This window comes from Melopsittacus undulatus, chromosome 3 (assembly GCF_012275295.1).
Source record: "Melopsittacus undulatus isolate bMelUnd1 chromosome 3, bMelUnd1.mat.Z, whole genome shotgun sequence".
In the NCBI taxonomy this organism is placed as follows: Eukaryota; Metazoa; Chordata; class Aves; order Psittaciformes; family Psittaculidae; genus Melopsittacus; species Melopsittacus undulatus.
In genome coordinates, this window is record NC_047529.1 from 1,321,139 (window position 1) to 1,346,962 (window position 25,824).

General features: G+C 44.9%; 2 protein-coding genes across 2 annotated transcripts; one reads left to right on the forward strand and one right to left on the reverse strand.

Annotated features, from left to right (window-relative positions):
- Nucleotides 1-213: 213 nt before the first annotated feature.
- ASB3 (ankyrin repeat and SOCS box containing 3) lies at nt 214-25,795 on the reverse strand. The gene is made up of 10 exons (XM_034060687.1): nt 25,525-25,795; nt 11,645-11,842; nt 11,061-11,219; nt 9,979-10,091; nt 9,251-9,386; nt 7,757-7,934; nt 5,940-6,137; nt 4,399-4,650; nt 1,947-2,080; nt 214-750 (listed from the first exon to the last, which is right to left on the reverse strand). Exons 2-10 carry the CDS (start codon nt 11,838-11,840, stop codon nt 494-496), a joined length of 1,623 nt encoding a protein of 540 aa, XP_033916578.1. The 5' UTR covers nt 11,841-11,842; nt 25,525-25,795; the 3' UTR covers nt 214-493.
- CHAC2 (ChaC glutathione specific gamma-glutamylcyclotransferase 2) lies at nt 11,874-21,476 on the forward strand. Its single transcript, XM_013127912.3, is given in 5 exon segments — nt 11,874-12,154; nt 16,926-16,961; nt 20,962-20,989; nt 20,992-21,243; nt 21,246-21,476. Coding segments are annotated over 5 exon segments (681 nt in total). The 5' UTR covers nt 11,874-11,887; the 3' UTR covers nt 21,344-21,476.
- Nucleotides 25,796-25,824: the final 29 nt, after the last annotated feature.

The window sequence follows — 25,824 nt, forward strand, 5'->3', positions numbered from 1 at the left end:
AATTCTTTCCTGTGAGGGTGCTGAGGCACTGGAATGGGTTGCCCAGGGAGGTTGGGAATGCTCCATCCCTGGCAGTGTTCAAGGCCAGGTTGGATGAAGCCCTGGGTGCCATGGTTTAGTGTGAGGTGTCCCTGCCCATGGCAGGGGGGTTGGAACTGGATGAGTTTAAGGTCCTTTCCAACCCAAACCATTCTATGATTCCAATAGGCCAATATTACTCCATAAACCAAACAGATTTTGACCACTATAAGCCATGTTCATTGAACAAACCCATTTTACTCCATAAGAGTTAAAATCTTCCTTTCAAAACCCAGACTTATAAAATTCCAACAGACTTGGTAACCAAATGAATCCTAGAACTTTAAACAAACTTCTAGATACAAAACTACAGTGTGGGCAGAGTTACTACTACTTTATTTACAGTGGCTCTGTGCAGTGCCTGCTAACTCCCATTACAAACTCTGCAGCCAGAGTTCTGTCCCTGGCAGCGCCATCATGTATTCCTAGTGGCACAAGTGTCCCTCCTCTCTCCATCTTCAGTGGAAGGAGCAGCTCCCTCCTCTCTCTGCCCCAGGTAATCCTCTGCTTCTGGGATGCCGTTGACCCGCAGCACATCCAGGTAGAGCAGGTAGTCCTGGAGGCAAGCTGGCAGTGGCAGTTCCCGGATACAGCGGTCCGACCGCAGGCGCTCGCTCCTTAGGATGGCCCGGATCTCGAGGCGGCAGAGGTGGGACAGGGGGGGAATGGAGGCTGGAAAATCAGAACCAGGGCAGACACTGAGCAGGATGCTGTGGGATCACGTTGTTTGCCTGGGGTTACCTGGGTTTCATCCGACCCTCGCTCCCTGGCAGGTAACAGGGCAGAGTTCTGGCTACTGGAGGGCTGCTGATGCTAGATCAGCATTTTCAGAGTGTTGCTATAGTTGCTATATACATTTAAACCTCTAGAAACAAAGCATCAAGGAATCATTTTATCCATAAGGTTTCATGTAAGCAGCCTAGAACAGCTCTCTGCCTGGGAAGAGAGGCTTGTGCCACCCCATAGGAAATGGAAAATTAAGCCTAGGAGCAAATCCAGCAACAAAATAACACCAGGAAAACAGTTTTAGGGTAAGTTATTAAATGACAGCATGAGTCAGTTTGTGTATGATGACAAATGTTCTAACATGTTGTTAAATAACTCGAATGAGGACAACCATCGTGCCAAAAAGATACACAAACATGTCTGTAAATGTGCATTGCTCAGACACAAACTTTCATATTATCATAGAATCACAGACTATTTTGGGTTGGAAGGGACCTGAAAGCTCATCCAGTTCCAACCCCTGCCACAGGCAGGGGCACAGAATCAGAATCACAGACACCTTTCTCTAGAGCAGAGTGCTCCAAGGGTTTGGAAGCATCAGAGTTCTGTACTGGACCAGCTCATCTATTTACTAGCATGGGGTGTCCAGAGAAGCTGTGGCTGCCCCATCCCTGGCTGTGTCCAAGGCCAGGTTGGACACAGGGGCTTGGAACTGGATGTTAAGGTCTTTTCCAACCCAAACCAGCCTGGGATTCCATGACATTGTCCAGGAAATGTAGCTAAGTAATACTGATCATTTCCCTTAAATATCCTAAGAGGCTGAACAATCCATGTCGGAAGGCACAGTATGATTCAGTCACTACCTATATTTTATAGCACATGCATTCACTTGAAGTGGACACAATACCTTAACATGACAATAGGTACCTGAAACATGTTAACTATGAACTGAAACACGTACTGAGGACAAGATGTTTTGCTTGTATAGGGGACCTGTTATTTCTGCTCCCCAGTCTCCAGACAAGCCACGTCTGTTGACCACAGAACCTCCTTTGCCATGGTGCATTAGCACACAGACCCAGTTCCCACTCACAGCCTGGTAACTGGGACACACAGACTGGTTTCCCCTCACTGTAACTTACCAAAGTGGCTCTTTGGAGTCCAAGTGAATGTCTCCTTGTATTCCGAGAGGTCTTGCTCCACAGCTGGAGGAAGTCTCTTCCAGTTGGTGAACTCCAGGGTGAAGTTAAGGGCATTATCTCCCACGGATAAAATCCTGCATAACAAAAACCCCCATAAAATAGCATTTTACACAACTGCATAAATATGATGGAAACAACACACAGAAAGCTTTACATTTTCTAACAAATCCTTATCAACCTCCATCCTAAGCCCAGGAAGAGAAAACCATTACAGAGAAGTCTAAGTAACAGCATAAGCATTTACTAATGTAGTTTAATCTTCCTTTGTTTTCAAGATAGACTGTAAGAGAAAAAGATGTACTGTGAGATTTAAATGCCTCAAGTAATAGGTGGCATTCTCCTCTGCACTGATTCTCTTTCCACCTACACGTTAATAAGGGCTCCAGACACCAGAGCATTCTAAGCATTACCATTGCACTGGTGTGGGGGGGAAATGTGCATTTATTGAGAGAGTTCTTTATTAAAACAACCCCACAAAACGTGCAGGTAATTCACACACTCCTTCTACCACAGACTGCATTTCTCTGTATTCAGGAATCAGCACTTTTACATTGCAAACCTTTGGCATGTGTGAAGCACTTTGAATAACAGCTTAATTGATAAAGCACTCAAGAAGGTTTAAGGAAAAGAGGGTGAAACAACTGGTTTCCATCATGTGTGATGAAGAGCCACAGCTCCTCGGCTGGATGTGTACAATCCCATTCATCTGAATGCAAATCTAAATGCTCTAAACACACAAAAATACCAGACTAACCCCTTTGAATACATTTGGGTTTTTACAGCAGATTCATGCCCACATTATGTTGTGTCCTTTCTGGTTTGTATGATTTCATTTTTCATATTTGACTGGATCTTCATATATTCACTGGAGATGTGACTGCCTGGCTTGCTGTAAGAGAATGGTGATTTCACTGCTCTGCTAGTGATCAAAGCTGTCAGTCCTCTGCACTGAGCACTTAGTGACTGATCCTATTGTTATGATTGATTATATTTGTATTGAGCAGTTTATGATCCTTCCCTGTGAGGGTGCTGAGGCGCTGGCACAGGGTGCCCAGAGAAGCTGTGGCTGCCCCATCCCTGGCAGTGCTCAAGGCCAGGTTGGACACAGGGGCTTGGAGCAGCTGCTCCAGTGGAAGGGGTCCCTGCCCATGGCAGGGGTTGGAGCTGGATGGGCTTTAAGGTCCCTTCCAACCCAAACCAGGCTGGGGTTCTACAGTTGTTTTGCACAATGTGACAGAAACAGTTAATGAACCATACCCATAAATGTCATTTGCTTTCTACTGTCCTCCAGGACAGAACAGTTAATATTAAGCTTACAGCACAATAAGTTTTATAGATTATGATGCAGTGTCATTTTAAAAAGTGGACAATTAAAGGAAGCAATTGGTCTAAAAGTATTTGTGGATTAAGTACCAAAATATCAGAACACATCATATATGATACACTTGGGCAGTGATACCTGTTCAGTCACTGAACTGCAATCTTGCAGTGGCTGGACTTTCACTCCTATGAATAAATCTGATGTACAGAAGCACAGACATGCCCTGCTGTAGATCTGCTCCTCTAATCACTGGTCAGAAAGCCACAAATGCTTATTATTATTATTAACAGAATCTCACCAAAACATAAATGAAGGAATTCAAAATTACCACAATATCTTAGCAGTAGCTGAAAGACAAATGAGTATTTCCTTTAAATTAACTGGATGAAAGGAATAGGAATTTAAGGAACACATGTAATGAGTTTATACACCTCACATCATGTTAATAGCTGAGATAGATGGTAGTGAAGTCTCAGCATTACCTTCATGGACAAGAGAAAAACAGAAAACACAAATACTTTGTAATTTTAAGTGTGAGTTTCATTCTGTAGCGTCTGATTAAGCAGAAAACATTGCCAAGAAGTTGTTTTTATGTGGAAAACCTTAACCACCCCACTGGCAAACACTCAGACTGGCATCTGTGCAACGTGACTGTTCACCACAATCTCTGACTGCATCCTTTTCCTCTCAGCCTCAGCCCAGCTTCACTGTACATTTGTTTCCCACCCCTCCTGACCTCCTCCTTGGTATCCAAAAGTCTTCTTCCCATCACTATGTTATACAGCCAAATTTGGGGGCTAAGAAGAGATGTTGGATATAGAACTCTGGAATCATGCTTTCCCCTATGGTAGCAATGAAGCAACCTCCATTGTGGCTTTCTGCCTACAAGAAAGGTGTTATATTGAATCCAGCCATTACCCATGAATGATTTATTCCAGTCTTTCCAGAACCCTCCCCACTCCAGATCATGGCAACTGATTATCAAGTGCTATCCTATGAAACACACATTGGCAACAGCTTTGTGGATTAACATACAATAGTTAAGTCAACGAGATAACGTTATCTGCTTACCAGAGTCTGTGCATTAAATTCACTGGGTCAAAACCAGCCAGGAGCAGATAAGGCAGCCACTGCTTGTACGCCTCTTGGGCTTGAATTGTGTAGCTCAGGAAGTCCCAGAGCTGGTCCCCAGAAGGCAGCAAACAACCCAGCTTCAAGAAGCGTTGGAACAAAGCAAACTTCTCATGGTACAGGCAATAGCCCAGGTTAATGCCCAGTAAAGTGATCCCATATTTCAGGAAAGTATCAATGAAATAGAAATGCCTGCAAAGAGCACAGAAGGAACAGGACAGCTTATTACTTCTTTTCCCTAAGGAAGCATCCATCATTTCACTACTTCTGAGAAAGCAAATTTCTTGTACCAAAAATTCACCCAAACCAGAGAAAAGGAAATGGCTTGAACCTGCCCGAATAGGGGAGACTGAGCTGAGCTCTGAGGCAGAAGCTGTTCCCTGGGAGGGTGCTGAGGCGCTGGCACAGGGTGCCCAGAGAAGCTGTGGCTGCCCCATCCCTGGCAGTGCTCAAGGCCACCCCTAACCCATGGCACTGAGGCCTCGTCTCCACGGGCTGTGAACCCTTGCAGGGCCGGTGCCTGCAGCCCTGCCCTGGGCAGCCTGTTCCAATGCCTGAGCACCCTGTGGGGCAGGAATTGTTCCTCAGCTCCATCTAAACCTGCCCTGGTGCAGCTTGAGGCCGGTTCCTCTTGTCCCATCCCTTGTTCCTTGGGAGCAGAGCCCAGCCCCTCCTGGCTCCATCCTCCTGCAGGCACTTGGAGGGAGCCATCAGGTCCCCCCTGAGCCTTCTCTTCTCCATCTGAACCCCCAGCTCCCTCAGCCCTTCCCCATCTCTCTTGTGCTCCAAGAAGAAACTTCTGTAGTAAAGGAAGAATTACCAACAATAAGGGCACACAGAGCACCTCACTGGCACAGCACATATATACACTGAGGAATAAGGCTTGTACACCTTATTTTTCCTCCAAAATTACAGCCTTTGCATCATGAAGTAAGCATTGCTTTAGTTGCTGCTCAACACCAGGGCTGTGCCTCGCCAGGCATAAAAAGAAATGGGTCATGATCTAAAAGAACACGGCATTTAGTTCCCAGTCCTCCTTACAGATATCATGGTGAGCTGATTAATTCAGCTTGGTTTATGCACGAGATGGACATACAGAAAAGGAAAACACTATTTTCCAAGCACTCATCCTTACTGAAAAGCATCTGCCTACTCAAGAGTCCTTTGGATCCAATTACAGCACTAAGTCATGCTTCCAGAAGACAGAGAGGTGCTGATAAGCCCTTCTGAAAGCAGGAAAACTGCAGTTATGTTCTACAAGACTCTTCATCCAGGAGCTGAGCTTCCCCTTGGCCATTCCAATGAGGTTCCTCAGCTCAGGGACTGGATCCAAACCCCACTCACCATGCAGATACTCAGAGTTTAACGCTATCAGCTTAAGGTTTGAGGAAGGAGGGCAGGAAAATGGCACATTGGAAATAAAAGTTAAATAAAGGCCAATATAATTACAAATAGTTTCAAAATACAAGAGGTGTACTCACTTCTTTTGGAAGACCATGCACATGGGTGACCTGCACTCAAAGTTAAGGCACTCCTGAGCATCTGGACTGTAGCCTTCTCTGAGTAACATCTCCAGACATTCCTTATTACCACCATACACTGCTGAATACACAGGGCTCACCTTGCCTTTGCCTTTGTCACAGATTCGATCAGTAACTGGGATTAGTAACTCCAGTATCCTGAAAGTATTGAAAAGCACTATTTATTGTGTGATCTTAAGCAATGATGCATTTTAAATGTACGGCTGGTTTTCATATGGTCATTACAACTCAAGAAGAGAATTATACCTGTTTGTTACACACTGAGTTTCCATTAAAGAACAACCCTTAGCATTCCATACACAGACCCACGACAAATTGTGCTCTGGCATAGATTTAGGCTGGCAGTAAGTAATTTAAAGCAGAGATTACCTCCTATCATCCAACAATCCTTTTTACAGCATTAGAGCCCCACTGCACACTAAATCTAACTTCTTGAAGCCTGGTAGCAAACTGGAAGTGGGAGTTGCAAATAAAATGGGTGTTTACTTCTGTTCAATAACACCAACACACTGAAATAGTGAAACAGTTCTGTTTCATAGCTCACACCTCTGGTCTGCATCCTTCCCAGCTAACGAGAGTTAGTGGCAAACACTAATTCCTTTGCTGCTGGAATTCAGTGATGCTGCTCAGAGGCTGCCAGTTACATCTTGTTGCAGAAGCTACAAAGGCAGCATTTGGTTTAAAGACATTGCTAGTAGTGGCAACTTTGCTAACCCAGCTTCTGTTTCTGAGCAAATGGACAAACCCAGCTTCCTCAGTGCCTACTGCAGCCTGCCCTCCTCTCACTTTGAGGAGAGGCATCCATTTGATGCACAGACTTTAATGACAGCTCAACTGACGAGCTCCTCTTGCCAGGAGTTAAGATCAAGTGTCTACTAATAATTCTGCAGTTACTATCACCATTAATATATTTGAGTTTAAACAGGAGAGTTCAGGTTGGAGATAAGGAAGAAGTTCTTGTAAGGGTGCTGAGACGCTGGCACAGGGTGCCCAGAGAAGCTGTGGCTGCCCCATCCCTGGCAGTGCTCAAGGCCAGGTTGGACACAGGGGCTTGGAGCAGCTGCTCCAGTGGAAGGGGTCCCTGCCCGTGGCAGGGGATGGAGCTGGAGGAGCTTTAAGGTCCCTTCCAACATAAACCAGTTTGGGATGCTATGATGTGCTGTCACACACGTGCAAATCATGGGGTTCCCAAGAGATGCTTCTGCCAACTCTGGGAACCTCCTTCCACTCCTGCCTTTCTGCTGTGGAAGTATCACTGGGACTGGGCAAAGCTACAGATGCATTTCTGGAAGGATTATAGGAAATGGTTTGTGCCTTTGCTTTTCTGGCTGGTTCAGTTCACTATTTGCATAGGATTACTTTTGCTAGTTAACAGTTGGGAATAGAATTCTAATTAGCAGCTGTTCAAGGCAGGTATAAGTCATATGCTATTGTTATTTATATTTCTAAATGAATTTTAATGGCATTAAAATGTAATTTAGAGTGACTACTGAATGAATTGATACTGGCTCAGCACTGGGGAAACCACTTTCAGCTCATCAGGAGATGGATCAGACCCAGCTCAGATGCTAAATTTCATACAGTTGGTCACTTTACCAGGAATACAAAGAGACATTTAATATTCAAATATAATTAGGAATTATAAACTACAAATCAACTAGAACTCATTTCTCTTCCTTTTAAAGCTGAACTTCATCTTTGTCTGTTAAGTTTTTATTATCAGATTCTTCTGCCTGAAGGTCCCTTTCACCACCTACTTGTCATGGCCCATTTCAGCAGCTGCATGAATAGGTAACTGCCAGTTATCCTCGTTGCAGTAGAGGTTTGGGTCTGCCCCATTGGCTAACAGCAGCCTCACACACTCGAAGTGGCCCTCCTGGGCAGCAATCAGCAGTGGAGTGGCTCTGTCCTTGGCTTGACAGTTTACATCTGCACCTGAGGAAAAAAGCAGCACTTGAAATCACCTCTGCAGGACACACAATAAACGAGTTGGTTTTCACAGAGCAACTTCGCAACACCAGAGGTTTTCCACAGCATTAAGTAAGCACAGAATCATGGAATAGTTTGGGTTGGAAGGGACCTTAAAGCTCCTCCAGCTCCAACCCCTGCCACAGGCAGGGACCCCTTCCACTGGAGCAGCTGCTCCAAGCCCCTGTGTCCAACCTGGCCTTGAGCACTGCCAGGGATGGGGCAGCCACAGCTTCTCTGGGCACCCTGTGCCAGCGCTTACAGGGAAGAGCTTCCTTGCACCTAATGTACATCTAAGGAAGAAATTCCTGAACCAGCTTGTCACTTAACTGTTTAAAAGAGCTTTAACATGAACTCTGTCAAAGATCAGCACAGCACGAGATGAACACAGTGGAGGCAGGACAATCTTTTCATTGCTGTTATTTGTTAAGATGCTCTCCCTGTTTGGCAGATCAACATGTTTATATAGAATCATAGAATAGTTAGGACTGGAAAAGATCTCAAGATCATCCAGTTCCAACCCCCCTGCCATGGGCAGGGACACCTCACACTAAACCATAACATGGTCAGGTCATGGCTCCCTCAGGCTTAATAGTTACAGCAATTCATTTTGGTTGTAAGGACACATGCACTCGGACATATATAACACTTAGTCATTATGTGAAACTGTTGCTGTCACTCCATGACCAGAGAGAGGTATCTTCTCTTTGTCTCTTCTATCCCAAGAAGCGACAGGACAAGAGGAACGGGCCTCAAGCTGCACCAGGGCAGGTTTAGATGGAGCTGAGGAACAATTCCTGCCCCACAGGGTGCTCAGGCATTGGAACAGGCTGCCCAGGGCAGGGCTGCAGGCACCGGCCCTGCAAGGGTTCACAGCCCGTGGAGACGAGGCCTCAGTGCCATGGGGCAGGGGTGGCCTTGGCAGGGCTGGGAATGGTTGGACTGGGTGAGCTTGAAGGGCTTGAGTCTGTGAGTCTATATTCTATTACAAGAACAATGTTATCAAAACCAGTCTATTCATGTAGTACTACAGAGGGCTTCTAGAAGACCTTTGATGATCCTTGATCTTTTCATTTGTTATTTCATTTCTTATTTCCTACCATCACTTGCTGACAACTATGTTGAATTTAAGCAATGAAGATGGTTTTGCACATCCATCAACAACTAAAATGACATTTTAAAATACCAAAATGTGACGTTCTGAAGTGCAGGAGCAGAACTAAAGTGGTGACAGGCTGATGTATGTTTAAGAACAGTGAACCTAAATGGGTGATCACCATTACCATGGGATATGAGCAGTCGTAAACTCTCCAGCTTTCCGTACTGAGCAGCAACAAAGAGCGGCGTAATTCCAAAGTCATCCTTACATTCCTTGCCTGCCCCTTTCTCCAGGAGCTTTTGCATGATCTCAGTGCATTCCTGAAATAGATATTTGTATTCTTACACAACAAATGACAAAATCCCCTTTTCTCCACACATTCTAAGCAGAAATAAGAAGAAATGTACTTAATTCTAAAGATATACTAAGAATTTAATGGCAAATAATCAGACAAGTTTGATTTTTCCACACTTGTTCATTTAAAGGATCCATACAAACAGAAATTGGAATTATTAGAATCATTCCTCAATAAGTTTAAGAGCCATTAACATATCCAGAAACAGGCCTCGCATCTCACTGATGATGAGACACTAGACAGAACTGTGTCAAAATATCCTGTAAGAGACTCACTTCCCAAATGTAACACATAAGCTTGGGAGTACATGCAGTATTTGTAATTAATTAATCAACACTGATTAAATAATGCTTCTAAATAATTATTGCTTCCCAACATCAGCATCTCCTGCAGTTTCAGCTCACTTCAGTGCACTGCAAGCCCTTCAGCCTTTAGATCACATTGTGACTACAGGGTAGGTTAGGAAAAACAACTCTATATAGAGGCATAGAAATGCAGAAGTTATCACTCAGAATACACCAGTTACATGGAAATCATATGATACACTTACAGGTTACCTGTAAAGAAGCTTGATGCAAAGAATTCCATCCAGACAAGGAATGGGGTCCTTGAACATTCGCCCCATGTTGGAGCAGGAAGGTTACAGAGTCTGTATTGCCGTTTTCAACAGCTGGCAATGGAACAGGAAAAAAGAGGACAAGAAATTCCAATTAAATGGATTTCAAGAGCTCCCTAAAAAACTCGAATGGTCTCATTGCTCATTTCTTGCACGATAATCACAATCCTTTTAAACTCAAACTGAATTCTTTTAAACTCACCTTAAATATTTGCTTCCTTGCCTTTTACAGCCCCAAAGCAGTGCTGGAGAATGGAAACTTGACTGCAGTTTTTAGTTAGCCCTGTGAAAGCCCCACCTACCCTGTGCTACCACAGATAACACCAAGCTTCTCTCCTCCCTCTTTCCTGTGCTACACACTGCTCCCCAGAGCAGTGCCTCTGGCTTGTAGTACTCAGCATCCAACACAGAGCTGTGCCACAGCTCCATCACAGAGCCTGCAGGAGCCTGACCAGAAACCTGGTCCTTTTTAACCCTCTCATAGACACACAGCCCCAGAAGCATTTTTGCCCTTGTCTAACCTACATACATAGTGTTCATTATCATTATCCAGTGTGCTTTTTAATGATGACTCCCCCACAAGTTCCATCTGCTGTCAATTGTTTTTAGCTATTATTTATGTCAAATCACAGCAAAAAAACCCCTGTAATAATGGACTTTAACTGCTAAACTAGGGATTGCAGAAAGGTGTTTCACAGAAGAAGTAGGGAGGAGTTAAAATAAGACTTGAAACACCCCCATACAGGTGTAATCCTATTTTTCTGTGCTAGAAAGAAAGAGAAGGTGGTGCTGAAAGCTTATTTGGTTTCATAGTTTTGTTTGAACACGCAGCCTGAAGCAGAATTATCCATAAATGAAGACGAATTCCTAGTCCTGCTCCATCTCAGAGTTGAAAGCCTTTGGTTTAGGCTACTAAACATAAAGCCTGGTAGGCAGTGAATGAACTCTGGTGAGTTTAAACTCAGTGAATAAGCTTTTCCCCCCCCATTGGGTGTTCTGAGATCCCAAGAAAGCTGGTGTCACCTAGGAACAGGGGGGTGGTTCTTTCCATGGTAACATCATTGGGGTCAGCCCCAGCCTCCAAGAGAACACGGATGCTTTCCACAGAGCCACGCCGTGCTGCAAGGTGCAGTGCAGACATCCCTTCAAACGTCTTGGAGTTCACATAGTCATCAGATGGAGCTACAGGAGAGTAATGGAAGAGCAAATGAGGGTGTATTTAGCAATGGATTATAAACCACTGTTATTTTCTTCACATAACCCAGTTATTTGAGATCTGTGGCCTGCAGTGTATGTGCAGAAGTGTTGTTATCACCTCTCCCAAGCAGCAGTGTCAATTATTGCTGGCCCTACACAGAAAACAGCTTTGGGCAGAGAAGGCAGAGTAAAATCCAGTGTTACTCACAGGCTACAATGTGCCCATTTCTCTTTACTATATAAAGAGAATATCCTATCTAGGATATTCTAAAGATATCTACAGAATTTCCTATCTAGGAAACCACATAAAAATTCACAAAATAACTAAGAATATGGTAAATAAATCTGTTTATTTTAATGGCAGTGTAATTTAGCAGAAACCCCCACTATTTTACACCATGTTTCCTCACCTGCACGAACAAGCAGCCTTAGGCACTCACTCGAACCACGAGCTGCTGCTTCGTGGACTGGCACCCAGCCCCTGTTATCGGGAACGTCAATGCTGTACCCCTGCTTGATGAGCTTCCTGAGCACTTTCACGTCCCCTTCCCTGGCCGCCAGCCCCACGGCAGAGCACCGATCCGAGTAGGCTTCCGTGAAGTCCATCCCTGCGGGGAGAGAGGAGGGCAAAGAGGCGCCTGTCAGTATAGGGTATGCATGAGGTCGGTTCGGTTTGGTGTGTTCTGCAGTGGTTACGGGATGCAATGGGTACCCAGTTCGGACGGGGGGGGGGGATGTACACGCCCCGGAGGCAGTGCGCAGGCTCAGCCTGTGCCGTCGGGGCCATGTGGGTGTTCGGGTACGGCTCCCTCATCTGGAAGGTGGATTTCCCGTTCGAGCAGAGGATGGTGGGGCACATCCTGGGCTACAGCCGCCGCTTCTGGCAGGGCAGCACGGACCATCGTGGCGTGCCGGGCAAGGTGAGGCTGCCGCGGGGCACACCGAGCTCCTGGCTGCCGGCCGCGGGTGCGGAGCGCCGGCCTGCACCGGAGCGGGGCTCGGCCGAGCCCTTTAAGTCTATGTTGTGAGCAGCGGCCGCTGCCTGTTGCTCCAAGGGGTTTCTGCATGGAGCAGAGGGGCAGTATTCCCACTCTGGTTTATAACCCATTGCATCGGACCAGGAAGTGTTTGCTAAAGCTCAGCGATTGGTTTCCTTCATAGAACCATGGACTGGGTTGAAGAGAGCTTAAAGCCCCTCCAGCTCCAACCCCTGCCACGGGCAGGGACCCCTTCCACTGGAGCAGCTGCTCCAAGCCCCTGTGTCCAACCTGGCCTTGAGCACTGCCAGGGATGGGGCAGCCACAGCTTCTCTGGGCACCCTGTGCCAGCGCCTCAGCACCCTCCCAGGGAACAGCTTCTGCCTCAGAGCTCAGCTCAGGCTCCCCTGTTCTGGCAGGTTCAAGCCATTCCCCTTGGCCTGTCCCTACATCCCTTGTCCTAAGTCATTCTTCTGTACTAGCGATTGAAAAACCCCAACAAACAACAAAAAGAACTTCAAAGAGGAGGAGAATGTAACAAAAATAACCATCGGTCCTGTTAATAGCTTAAAATTTACCAAGTTATTTATTATAGACATTAATCTCGGTAACTAAGGGAGAATACTTCAGTGTGGGTGTCAGGCTTTGAAGAGAGAGGTGAATTAGCAAGGAAAGGCCAGAAGTGTGGATATGTGAGCAACCACCTGACTGGTTTTGAGCCTTTCTGCTTTCAAATGGAAAGTCATGGAGGAGGAAATACTGTTTGGGAAAAGGAAGAAAGTCACCAAGAAAAAGAAAGTAGAAATCCAGAAGTTTGTGTTCCCGGTTTCATGTAAAAATAGCTGTTTTTAAACCACAGGAGTGAGAACAGTTTTACTCCCCGTTGAAAGCCTGTACCACCCTCCAGTACAGAAGGGCTGCTTAACAAACGTTAAAGCCACAATAGGTTACAGAAGCAGCCAGCACTGGAGATGAATGACATGGGGCACAGCTTTTAGAGCTGCAGGTGCTGCTCAGGATTTACTGATCAGAAGCTCAAACTGATCACAATGTACAGAAAACAGCCACTGCCACACAGCTCTGCAACAACAGGCACATGCTGACTGCTGGCTTTGTACCATGGAAGTGTTTGTCTCATGCTTCCTATGGCATCTAACCTGCACCCTGGTAGCTCCACTCTCAAGTGGGACTGTGGCTTTAGAAGAGCTCCTTGTCCAGGAAAGGAGTAAGGATTGCACCTGCATTCCTGATCCAGCTCTGAGGCAAGAGGGATGTGGAGCTGTTGCTAAACACAAGCACCCATACATTCTATGTCAGTGCTTGTTTAGACAGACTGCAGACACAGCTCACTATTCATCTAAATGGTTAATGTATTGATGCTTTACATAAAACACATAGCATTAACAAAATACACTTTCTCTCAGCATCAGCAAGTTAATGTCTTTTGTATTCCTGCAGTCCATGAGTTGTTACTCCTACTTGGAATCCAAAAGGCTCCTTCAGTGCATGCTGAGACCTCTGATTTCACCAGGCCACTATAAAACCTTTACAGCCCTTGACATTAGAGATGAATTGAATCTCCTGTGGGTGAGCTACAGGTCTAACTGCTCCTTCAGTACTAACACACTTCAAGGAACAGCAATAAATAGGCAGCCGGTTAAACTGCTCTCCTGAAAGCACCGGCTGCTCCAGCATTCCAGGGTCTGCAAACAAAACCACACGGAGCACTTGCAGATACAATGGCTGGAAGCTGGTAGTGCAGGACGTGGTTGACCTTCTAATTGTACTTTGATCTGTTCAACTCATACTCTAATAAGATGGTTAATGAGTTATAAAGAATAATCATGGGACTGTATTTTACAGCTTACAGGATGTGGAATTGAAAGACTATACAGCAACTTATGCATTAGATGTCATTAAAACCAAGGTTTTCAGAGGATTATTCTGAATAGTACATTACAGCAGCTTGAGTTTTACCAGGCAAAACCAGTGCTCCCTGTAAAATAATGTGGGCTTCTTACTGAATAAATAAGAAAAAGGTTTTCATAATAGCAAATTCCCATTTTTTTAGTGCAAGCTCCAGGAAAAAACAGCAACAGAAACACAAACCTGCACGATTCACATGAGCTTGCTCAGACATTAAGGAGGTTGCTTTTGCATTCCAGAGCAGACAGATATAAATGCATTCAAGGGTTACAGCTGTTATTATCAGTGTGGTCTGAACCACACTAACAGCTTGGTGCTGCCAGACCAGTGACATTCGGCTTCCCCTGCTCTCAATCCCAGCTCAGACCACTCACTTCAGCCTCTCTCCTCGGTCCCATACCGGCTCCCACTTGGCTGCACAGCACATCTGACATTTGGGAGTCTCACACTGGCAGCATTCCCAGTTCTGCTTAGTTAAAATCCCAGGGAAACTCAATGCCATGATGAATACAGCTCCATCTGTCTGCTACCACTGTCCATGTGTCCAGATAGAAACCCTGTGAGTATCAGCATGCACAGACCACATCAACCTGAGATGAAATCAGTTTAAGGTACTGAAGGGCTTTTAGTTTGTTAGAAGTGAATGGGGGAAGAAAGGAGGCTGGGCTGGAGGACCTGCAGAGATACATTCCCACCTGTGTGATCCCCTCCTTTACACTGGATGGCTGCTGTGAGGGGGCTATAAAGGACAGAGAGAGGCTCCTGTCGCTCCATAATGAGCCACAGGAAAAGGACATAGAAAAGACCAGCCTTTGGCAAAATAAACTGATGCTTTTAAAGAAACCAGTTATTACATTCCTACTTATCAGTAAACTTATATCTGCCTTTGTGAACACAACCTGAAGAGGTAGTCAAGCTACAATTCTTTCCAAGGTCAAATTTCCTTTTATTCCAGATACAAAAGTCAATGGATTCATCTATCAGTAAATATTTGGTCATTTCAGTAGCTGAGCAGTTTCATGGTGCCACTGAGAACAGTAGCAGTGGAAGATCTTATCCCAGCTTACCCCAGTACTTCACTTCTACTCAGTATTTAGGCTTCAGCCACAACCATTCCTGGTGATAAAGAGCAAGCTGCTTCCCACCATGGAATGTGTCTTTAATCCACAATTTACAAGATCTTAGGGACCAGTTTTGAGTGCACGTGTGAAGGACGTATTGATGGCTATGGAAGTACTTCCCAAAAGGAACACCCGAGTTACTGTGATTAATCATGGTAACAGACCTGTTTCCTTGGAGTACTCAAATAGTCATCATTTAGTATTCATTTAGTTTTGTTGCCTTATTTGATCAATCAGGTCAGGAGTAGATGGCTGATGTGGGGGAGAGACCTGGCATAAAACCACAGCACCTCAGAGCTTATAAATAAAGAGCCTTTAGGATTAAAAACGACCTGAATAAGTACTATCTACAGCTGGTGGTATCTAAAAGTGCTCTGCAAAAAACCCCCTAGATTTCCTGTTTGGCTTGCAGCTGAGAACTGTGTAGGAGAAAACCCCACGCTTATAGTACTATTCTGTGATTCTATGAGGGAGACAAGCCCAACTACAGACTTACTAAACACAAAAGCATGGACATGGCAGTGAAATTGCCTTAAAGGCTGAAATGTAGTCACCTAAGGCTCAAAATTAGTCAGGACTAACTGAAAAGCATTTGAGTGCATCACATTCAGATCATCGTTGTCACTCCCAAGAGAATGAATTTCCATCCTGTACTAAAACTGAGTGTTGGTACCTCTGTTTTCCTCACCTCAAATCAGACATTTGTACACCTGCAAAAACTCTGATGCAAAGATTAGCAGTTTTAAACTACAGGTATAGTTGTCTATAGGATATTATGGTTTTAAAGCTGTATTCTCCAGATTATAGGACAAATTACAACAGCTTTCAGTATTTACATACTGGGTTCTTACTCTTCCAGCAAGTAGTAACTCATTGGCAAAACAAGCCATTACCCAGATATCCTCCCTCTGCTCAGTCAGGAAGAATGAGCTGGAATGGGGAAAAGGAGAAAATAGTCTTTTGCACAATAAACTTCTTTTTTTCAACACAGAATAACCTGGTGCTTACTAAGAATTAGTAGCAGGTTTCTTTGCTGTGTGTTTTCAAAGCATCTAAGTAGCTAGGAGCTTATAAACCTAGAAGTTGCCATGTGTCACAGTGTGTGATTAACACTCTGTAGGATCCAGTTAGTGCAAACCAGGCCAGAAGTGGTGATACCTGGCTTAGTTCTACCCTAGCAGGATTTCTGTTGCTCTCCATGCATGTACATAACCTTTTTGAGTACAAGTGAGGAGGTTCCCTTCATTGTCACTCCAGAAAGCAAAAACATGACTCTGTGCTGTGGAGAAGCAACACAACTGAGCCAGATGTGTTCCTAAAGGATACTTTTACATTACTGAATTATTGGCACTGTTTTAAATGGGGATAGAATGGAGTGAAGCAAGCACACACAAAACAAGGCCATTCAAAACCTGTTTCTGCCTGCCCTTAATTTAACTTCTGTGTTGCTGCCACTTTCCACTCAGAATTTCACATTCTGTTTATCTAAACCAAATCAAAAGCTGTGCTCAGAAACTATTTATACTGGTTCTCAAAGAACAGACCTTACTGAGATGGTCCTGGGTAAGTTCTCTGACCCTTTCATTACTCTTCAGTGTTTTCTTGGTTTGGTTTGGCTCAGGATTTAGGGTAAAAGCCTCTAACTGAACAACTCTCTTTCATTGTAGCCTGGAAGAGTTGTCACTCTGGTGGAAGATACCGAGGTACAGTACTCCTGTTCTGTCTCTGTAGTGTACCGAATGTCCTGTTGCATTTCCAGCCTGCGTAGTAAGTCTCTATTGATTTTTGCTTCTCTACAAGCAAATAACAGAGTTATCTCTAGTGCAGTGAAAAGTTCCCTCAACATTTCTTGGTCATTTCAACTCAATAATTCCAAATGAAGAAACTGGAAGTACTCTGGGTCTGTCACTACCAAAGGTATATTTAAAGTACTTTCTGGAGCAGTCACTTCAGGTGTCCAGTTGGAACATGCAGAACTTCACTTTCAGGATAGGTATAGTGCTGACAATGCACCAATAGCAGACCCTAGATGTTTGTCAGAACTGTAATTTTGCCCTCCCAAAATCAACTGAAATAAATTAAGACTACATTTCAGTGATGGAAAAGGAAATATTCCTTGCTTCATTGTTTGCTACACAGATAAAATGCTTAAGGAATTAAATGCCACAATTCTATGTTTGCTTTTACATAATATTGTGAAATTAGCTCCCATTGAGAGAAAATGGTCACTGGCCTGAGTGTACCATTCTCAATGATCATAGAATCACAGAATCTCAGACTGGTTTGTGTTGGAAGGGGCATTAAAGCCCATTCATTTCCAATCTATCCCATGGGCAGGGACCCCTTCCACTGGAGCAGCTGCTCCAAGCCCCTGTGTCCAACCTGGCCTTGAGCACTGCCAGGGATGGGGCAGCCACAGCTTCTCTGGGCACCCTGTGCCAGCGCCTCAGCACCCTCCCAGAGGAACAGCTTCTGCCTCAGAGCTCAGCTCAGTCTCCCCTGTTCTGGCAGGTTCAAGCCATTCCCCTTGGCCTGTCCCTACATCCCTTGTCCCAAGCCCCTCTCCAGCTTTCCTGCAGCCCCTTTAGGCACTGGAGCTGCTCTCAGGTCTCCCCAGAGCACAGCAGAGGGGCAGGATCCCCTCCTGGAGCTGCTGCTCATGCTCTGGGGTGCAGCCCAGCACATGGGGGGGGTTCTGGGCTCAAGCACTCACTGAACCTGGGTCATGAGGAGCTTCTATCACCCAACATCCCGAGTCCTTTCCCTCAGGGCTGCTCTCCATCCATTCAAAATCCATCTTACCCATTTCTAACTCTGTTTGATAGTAAGGCAGCACCTTACAACTAACCACTAGCACTAGTTCTAGGGCTCTTACCCCCAGAAAGCCCTCACCTGGACTGCTGACCACTGGGTGCATGCTGTATTCTGGCCCCTTGCTGGTATGGCTGTGATGATTGTGTTCTTCCAGCCTCACTCCTCACTAGGAGAGGCAATCCCTGCAGGTATTAGTGCTTCAGGGGGGATGAGAGGGAAGAAAGGATGGTGTGGTAGCAGAGGGAAAACAAGGCCACACAACACCAGGCCACAAGACATGAAGACATGTATTTTGGTAGTCATTTAGTTTTGATTACACTTGCTTATCTATATAATCAATAATCCTCTTGCTGCCATACCCACCTATTCCTGACACAACAGCCTCCAAGAGAGGTAAGTTTAGCACAATCAAACTCTTCAACTGTTATATGCAGTTAGCTAAAGCAGCAGAATGCAGTGCCCTGTCTCTCACTGTGTATTTCTGTACATTTCTTGTCAGGAGTTTCACATCACTGTACTGCTGGTTACCATTATGTTACAACAGGCGCCTATAGAGACAAAGAATGGTTGTGTTTGCTGTCACCCAGTTGGTATTGTTAAGCAAACTTACTTGTTACCATAGAAACTTGTTTCCCCTTAGCAAACCAGTTTTGCTTGGTTGGGGTTTTTAATCCTTTTTCTCCAGGAATCTGGTGGTGACATCATCTCCCCTCACACATCAACATCAAATGATACAACAAGTCATTTGCTTTCATTTCAGTTACTCGTTCTATCTTATGCTGAAGGTATCTTAGAAGACTGTAGAGTTTACTCCCTGGTGCATGCACACACTAAGAGCAGCAGTGGTCCTTGCAGTGGCAAAAGCTCCGCGCTAACCTGTGTATCCTTTTCCACTAGTGATAGACATTGCACAGCTTGGGAACATCTCATCTGCAGAGTTAATTCTACTTATTCTACCTGAATCTCTTTGGCAGTTAAAAGGAAACCACACAGACAAAAACACATCATGTTCTGTGTCAGGTTTCTGGATTATAATTTCCATCACCTGAAAGAGAATCCCCTATCCTGAAACTAAATGAATGAACTAGCAGCACTTGTCTGCTCTAATCCCTGTCTCCAGCACACCCACAACTATGTTCCTGTCATCACCAAAGCAGGTCTGAATGGCAGATTTGACACAAGACAATAACATGTGCAGAAGATGCTGGTTTTAAAACCATATTTCATGTGTGCAGCTGGAGGGAACCCATATCCCAGGTCACAGCATCAACCAGGTTGGAAAAACCCTTTCAGCTCATCCAGTCCAACCATTCCCAGCCCTGCCAAGGCCACCCCTAACCCATGGCACTGAGGCCTTGTCTCCACGGGCTGTGAACCCTTGCAGGGCCGGTGCCTGCAGCCCTGCCCTGGGCAGCCTGTTCCAATGCCTGAGCACCCTGTGGGGCAGGAATTGTTCCTCAGCTCCATCTAAACCTGCCCTGGTGCAGCTTGAGGCGGTTCCTCTTGTCCCATCCCTTGTTCCTTGGGAGCAGAGCCCAGCCCCTCCTGGCTCCATCCTCCTGCAGGCACTTGGAGGAGCCATCAGGTTCCCCCCTGAGCCTTCTCTACTCCATCTGAACCCCCCCAGCTCCCTCAGCTGTTCCCCATCTCTCTTGTGCTCCAGGCCCTGCTCCAGCTCCATTCCCTTCTCTGGCCCCATCGAGCACCTCAGTATCTCAAATGCTGAGGGAAGCAGGGAACCCATTTGTGTACTCATTACATCAAACACTGTAACCGGCTACAAAAGATGTATAGAAAATTACTCTAGATTTTTAAATTATTTTTAAATAAATTGCCTTTCACCAGTCTATGGTCTGAGTGCAAAATCCAACACTCATGAATTAATCCCATCACCCCAGCACGGTCTGGGATCATGACTGAAGACTGAAATCCAGTGTAGGGCTAAAAACCCCACCACCACACCACAGAACAAAGGAACAACAGAACACACACCTTAACTGCTTTGCCATCATTACTGTAGCACTGACACGGACCAATTTAACTGCAGAAGAATCCGCATTTGATGTTGCCAGCAGACAAAAGAAACTACCATTCACTGTACAGCAGCAGTGGTAAGAAACACCATGTAGCTGTCAGTAGATAATGGACCATAGTCACTTCTCTATTCTACTTCAAAACAAACCCCCCACATACATCTCTTCCTACACAGATCTGACTGACTTATAGAACACTTGAAAGGAGAGTAGAACTAATCCATATCACAATCAGATAACACTTCTGAGAACGTATTTATGAGGAGGATAAAAAAATACTCAGATTCTCAAGGACAATCATGAAATTTAACCCCACTGTTTGCTGAGGTGCTGGATATGCTCATTTCATTATGCACAATGAAGGTTCATCTCTCAGCTTGTTCTTCTCTGATTCAGTGCAGTAAGATCACCACACTCACCCCTCCAAGTACATGTGACAGATGTAGGTGACACTCGGGTCCTTAGACATGAAACTGTAAACAGAGCAAGGGTCTGATCAAAACTCCTTCAAATTGGCACTATTTAAAATGTTAATTTTCAGATACAAACTTATCTTCCTGACCTGACAACATCTGAATCCTTTTTGCCATCACCTCCGTAGCTTGTGCCAAGGCTATTTACTGCTTCAAATTTAGTGGTCACAACAAATTACTTTGTAAGAAAGAGCAAGAAAGTAAATGATCAATCTGTAAATTACCCTTTTAGTTTGGGACTCTCCAGAAACAGTGAAGTATAAAAGGACTGAAAATGGAAGAAAATGTATTTAAGAGAGTTTTACCTAAATGATAGAAATGCATTGATTTTGAGTATCCTTTTAAACCCTGCTTGGATTTTCCCCTCTTCTGTCCTACAACAGGGGTGTGTATGGGGTGTTGCTTACAGACTGCACCTGGACAAGAATGTGAAGTAAAGGCATACCTGGACTTCAGAGAGAAAGGAGGCTACAGGACTACAACTGTCATTTTCTACCCCAAAGACTCCTCAGTAAAGCCATTTGATGTCCTGCTCTACATTGGCACCTGTGACAACCCGAACTACCTTGGTCCTGCTCCTCTGGAGGAGATTGCAGAACAGATTGTGAATGCAGTTGGTCCTAGTGGAAGAAACACAGAATACCTGTTTGAACTTGCCAGCTCCATCAGAACCTCGTACCAGAGGATGTAGATGAGCATCTCTTCTCCTTAGAAACACTAGTGAAGAAACTCTTGGAAAAGCATCAAAACCTCAACAGTCTATAAATAGTTGTCGTGGTTTAAGCCTGAACCCAGGACAACAGTTATTTCTTTTAGTGGTCTTGCTTCACCTTCAGATGAATGGTTTCATTGCTTCCAAGTCATATACCCGTTGTGCATGTTTCTCTGTACTATGCTATCTTATCTTAATATTCAGAATAGTAGTTGGTCATTAAAACACACCATTGCAAAAATAATGCTTTCAGGAGCCAATAGGAAGGGGAGCAGGGGAAGGGTTTTATTTAGGTTTGAATTTGGTATATTGGGGTTTTAGCCAAAGACTACATCGTTCTGAAAAGCTCAAGAGAACTCTGTTTGAAGATTTTAATTACACTTTCACGTTTAAAATAACTATTTTAGAGTAATTGTAAGATGAAAGTCTGCATTTAAATACAACTCCCATTGAATTTAAGTGATAGTTCTTTCTGATTCCAGAGCAAAGGTGAGAGGCTCTGTGCAGCTGAAGAGATGAACGTTAAGTAAGAGTTGTAAATTGCATAGTAAATGCACAATAGAACATCAGTGGTTCAGCTTCACTGAAATGAAGTTATTCCACTAATTAGTCACTTTACATATTAGTTTGTCCTTAACACAGAGGATAAACCTTTCTTATTGTCAAGGAAATACTTCTTTCCCTTGGCTCATGTCAAACCCCTGAAGCCAAAGCACAGGAGACTTGGACACAAAACAAGCCATAACTTATCAGTGCCTCCTTTTAGTTTCTCATATAAAGGATAAAGCCAAAATGTTAAAATTCAGAGTATGACTTGAAGTCACAATGCAGCAAGAATGTTCAGAAACTCATCTTTGTTACCCTGCCTTTAGATGCTGTTGTAACCCATCTTTGAAAGGAATCACCCCATGTCTGAAGGTAGACTTTAAGCCAGTACTTTTCAACTGCTGTTACAGGGATTCATGGACAAAAGACACTTAAAAAGGAACCCTCTTTCCAGTGTGTTGTACAGGCTTCCATAGGAAGAGGGTTGGGAAGCCACCAGTTCAGGCTGGCAGGTTTACTTCATGCAAAACAGAAGCAAATGCAGTTTCCGTCCAACAAAGCCTTGTTTTGCCTCTCAGAAATCCAAGTTATTTTTGTTCATTTGTAACAAATGTATAGTTTTGTATGTTAATATAAGAATGGTTCTATTTCAAACACCATGTAACATCAAATGTTCTCACACAGAGAATGTATGTTTAGCAGCAGCTTGGAAGCCTGTATTTTGTATCAATGACTGGAAACCCTGTATTATTCTACTGTGCAGGTTGTCCCTTTCTCTTCTTTACATTTTCTTGGTTTATATTTGTAATTGCTTGAAAATATCAGGGTTATCAGAATAAGAAGCTGTTATCCTTTTACCTGGCCACCTGTAAAAGCCAACAAGAACATCCCTGTGATGCTGAAAGGGGTCACACCACCAGGCAGTACATACACTGACACAGCTATAAATTCTCTTGGACTCTCACAATTAAAAGTTCTATATCAATTTAAGTTACATGGGAATCAATCTCTATGAATATATGAATCTATAACCTAAATATGCAACATTTTACTTCCTTTTTGTGTCTAGCTTTGATAATAAGCCTGCTTCAGACCCACTGTGATGGAATTGACAAAATCAATGTGCCATCTGACTTCATCAAAACTTCTGTAAGCAGATTTGCACTTCTTCACACAAGAAAACTCATGGAGAAGGGAAATCAACCCCTTCTGTAATTACCAGATGCTCTGTAGGATCACCAGTATGATTTCTCTCTTTCCTTCTTCAACCATTTATCTGCTCCATGCTACTCATAGATGAGCAAACAACAAAGCTCTGGTGGAACTGGTCTAACCTGTTCCAATCTTGAACAGGACATTCAGGTATATGTGTGTATATATATATATATATACACAGACACACAGAGAGAGCACTTATTTTATACACATACACCTCTGTATTTGCTTTTATCCATTGGTTATGTTTAACAGCTTTGTGCATAAGCTGATTCCCAAAGTTTGAGCATCACAGACCTTTTCAGATCAAACCTCCCATGCCTCACTACACACAAAAGGAATTGCTAATGATTGCTTTGCTTTTGCATCACTCCATCTTTATTCCCACTTCCATGCTTTCAAATCTTGGTTTGAGGATACATAAAGACCAGAGCCTTCCAAGGCTGCTCCCTAGAAACTAAAACCTGAAGCAAGTCCTTCAAGAAGGTAACTAAGGTGCAGTGCAGTCTCACAGAAGAATGCAGTGCTTGGCAATTGTTAAGTTACTTAATACACTCAGTAAACCAATCTTCAGCACAATGCAAGAATAACTGTGTCATGCTGCAGCTCTTCAGCAGCTGACAGGGAAACTTACAGCCTCCAGAGAAGCTCCAAGTCTGAACAGCTCAGGCAATGGCAAGAAGCATAAGAAAAAATGTACTTGTTGCCCCCTTACAAGCAGGAAAAACCCCAACAAACAGAACCATTTTGAACACCACTTGCCCTTAAAAGCTAAAGCAACAGTATTGACTGCAGCATCCCCCATCAGTATTATATCACTGTTGTACATCACCATTTCCTGAAGTTTGTAATGTTTAACTCCAATCTGTAACCCTTCCTTCAGGTGTGCATGTGGATGCAGGCTTTAATCAAGCTAAGGAGCAGACAACACTGAAGAAACCCAATTGCTTACAGCTCCCCCACCCACCCTATTCCCATGTGCCTGCTCTGTGTAACACAAACACTCTTATGAGATGGTTTTCCACTCTGAGTGGCAGAGGGGATACAAGCAGGCAGCAGGAGAGCAAGCCCTGTTCCTTGACTTACTACTGTATAATCACAAGGTTGAAACACAATAAATTAGGCTTTTCTAACAGTCTTCTACAAGAGCTGAGCACTGACTACCCTCATCTTGATTACCAACTGCAGTACAACCCGGTTATTCCAACTTCACACACTCTCAGTATTCCTATATTGATTTCCCTGCTTCTCCAGCTTTTTATTAAGCAGCTTTCCTTAACTGTTGCTCTTCCTTGTCTCAACCAAAGGCCTTGCCTGCATCCTTCTGGCCCTTTGCAGTTTAGGTCTCTCATCTGCAGGTATTCTAGCACTTTCCTCAAACCCTGCATGTCCTTGAACTGGAAGAGGGATTTGCTCCAAGCTCTATCTACTTTGGCACCAGCTTAACCAGGAAAAGATAACACTATTACATCCTTAAACAAGAAAATCACAGCAGAAGAGCTCAAAAGTATTGATTAGACCCAATGCAGCCATTTAGCAAATTTTAACCTATCTCACCTATATTATCCCCATCTGGAAATGGTTCTTCTGATGGGGGCACAAATCAACCAAGGGATTACAAACTATTCACTTAAACAGTTCACTATTGACTAAAACAGCCAATTTTGAAACTAAGCATCAAAGTGCAATGAAGCATGGCCTGGGACATAATAACATCATAACCCAAACCACCTCGAATTTACCCACAACATCCAGAGTAACCTTCCCCATCACCACTGGGATCTTTCCTGGAATCATGCGCTTCCTTTGCTTCTATATACTCCTCTCACTGAATACTTCAGAAATTATGGGGTTTTAAGGCTTACGAATTGCTATACATGGCCACAACACTGCTGCTATCCACGTGTGTCACCCATCGCCGACAGCAAAATTGTCCCACATATCTCCTTCCTCTAGGATCACAGAACCCCAGCCTGGTTTGGGGTGAAGGGACCTCAAAGCCCATCCAGCTCCAACCCCTTCCACTGGAGCAGCTGCTCCAAGCCCCTGTGTCCAACCTGGCCTTGAGCACTGCCAGGGATGGGGCAGCCACAGCTTCTCTGGGCACCCTGTGCCAGCGCCTCAGCACCCTCCCAGGGAACAGCTTCTGCCTCAGAGCTCAGCTCAGTCTCCCCTCTTCTGGCAGGTTCAAGCCATTCCCCTTGGCCTGTCCCTACATCCCTTGTCCCAAACCCCTCTCCAGCTTTCCTGCAGCCCCTTTAGGCACTGGAGCTGCTCTCAGCTCTCCCCTTCAGGAGCCTTCTCTTGTCCAGGCTGCCCCAGCCCAGCTCTCTCAGCCTGGCTCCAGAGCAGAGCTGCTCCAGCTCTCACAGCATCTCCATGGCCTCCCTCCATAGACCCCCAACGCAAAGGCAGCAGCTCCCACAGCACCAACCCTACGGCACCTTCAGGTACCACCGGAACGAGCTCTTACCCTCCCTCAGCGAGCCGGGCACGTAGCAGCCGCAGGGCAGGGGGTCTGTAACCGAACCGGAGCCCTCTCCTCAGCGCACGGACACCCGCAGGTCAGGGGGTCTGTAACCGAACCGGAGCCCTCTCCTCAGCACACACCGCACGGCTGTAACGGAGCCGTTACCGACCACGGACCCCTCCGATCCCCCAAGGCTCCCACCCGGCCCCGGCGCCTCCTCAGGCGCTCCGCCGGTGCCGCGGGTGCCCCGGATGTTGATGGTGGACAGCCCGCCCTCACGGAAGCAGACGTGGCTGCGGCGCT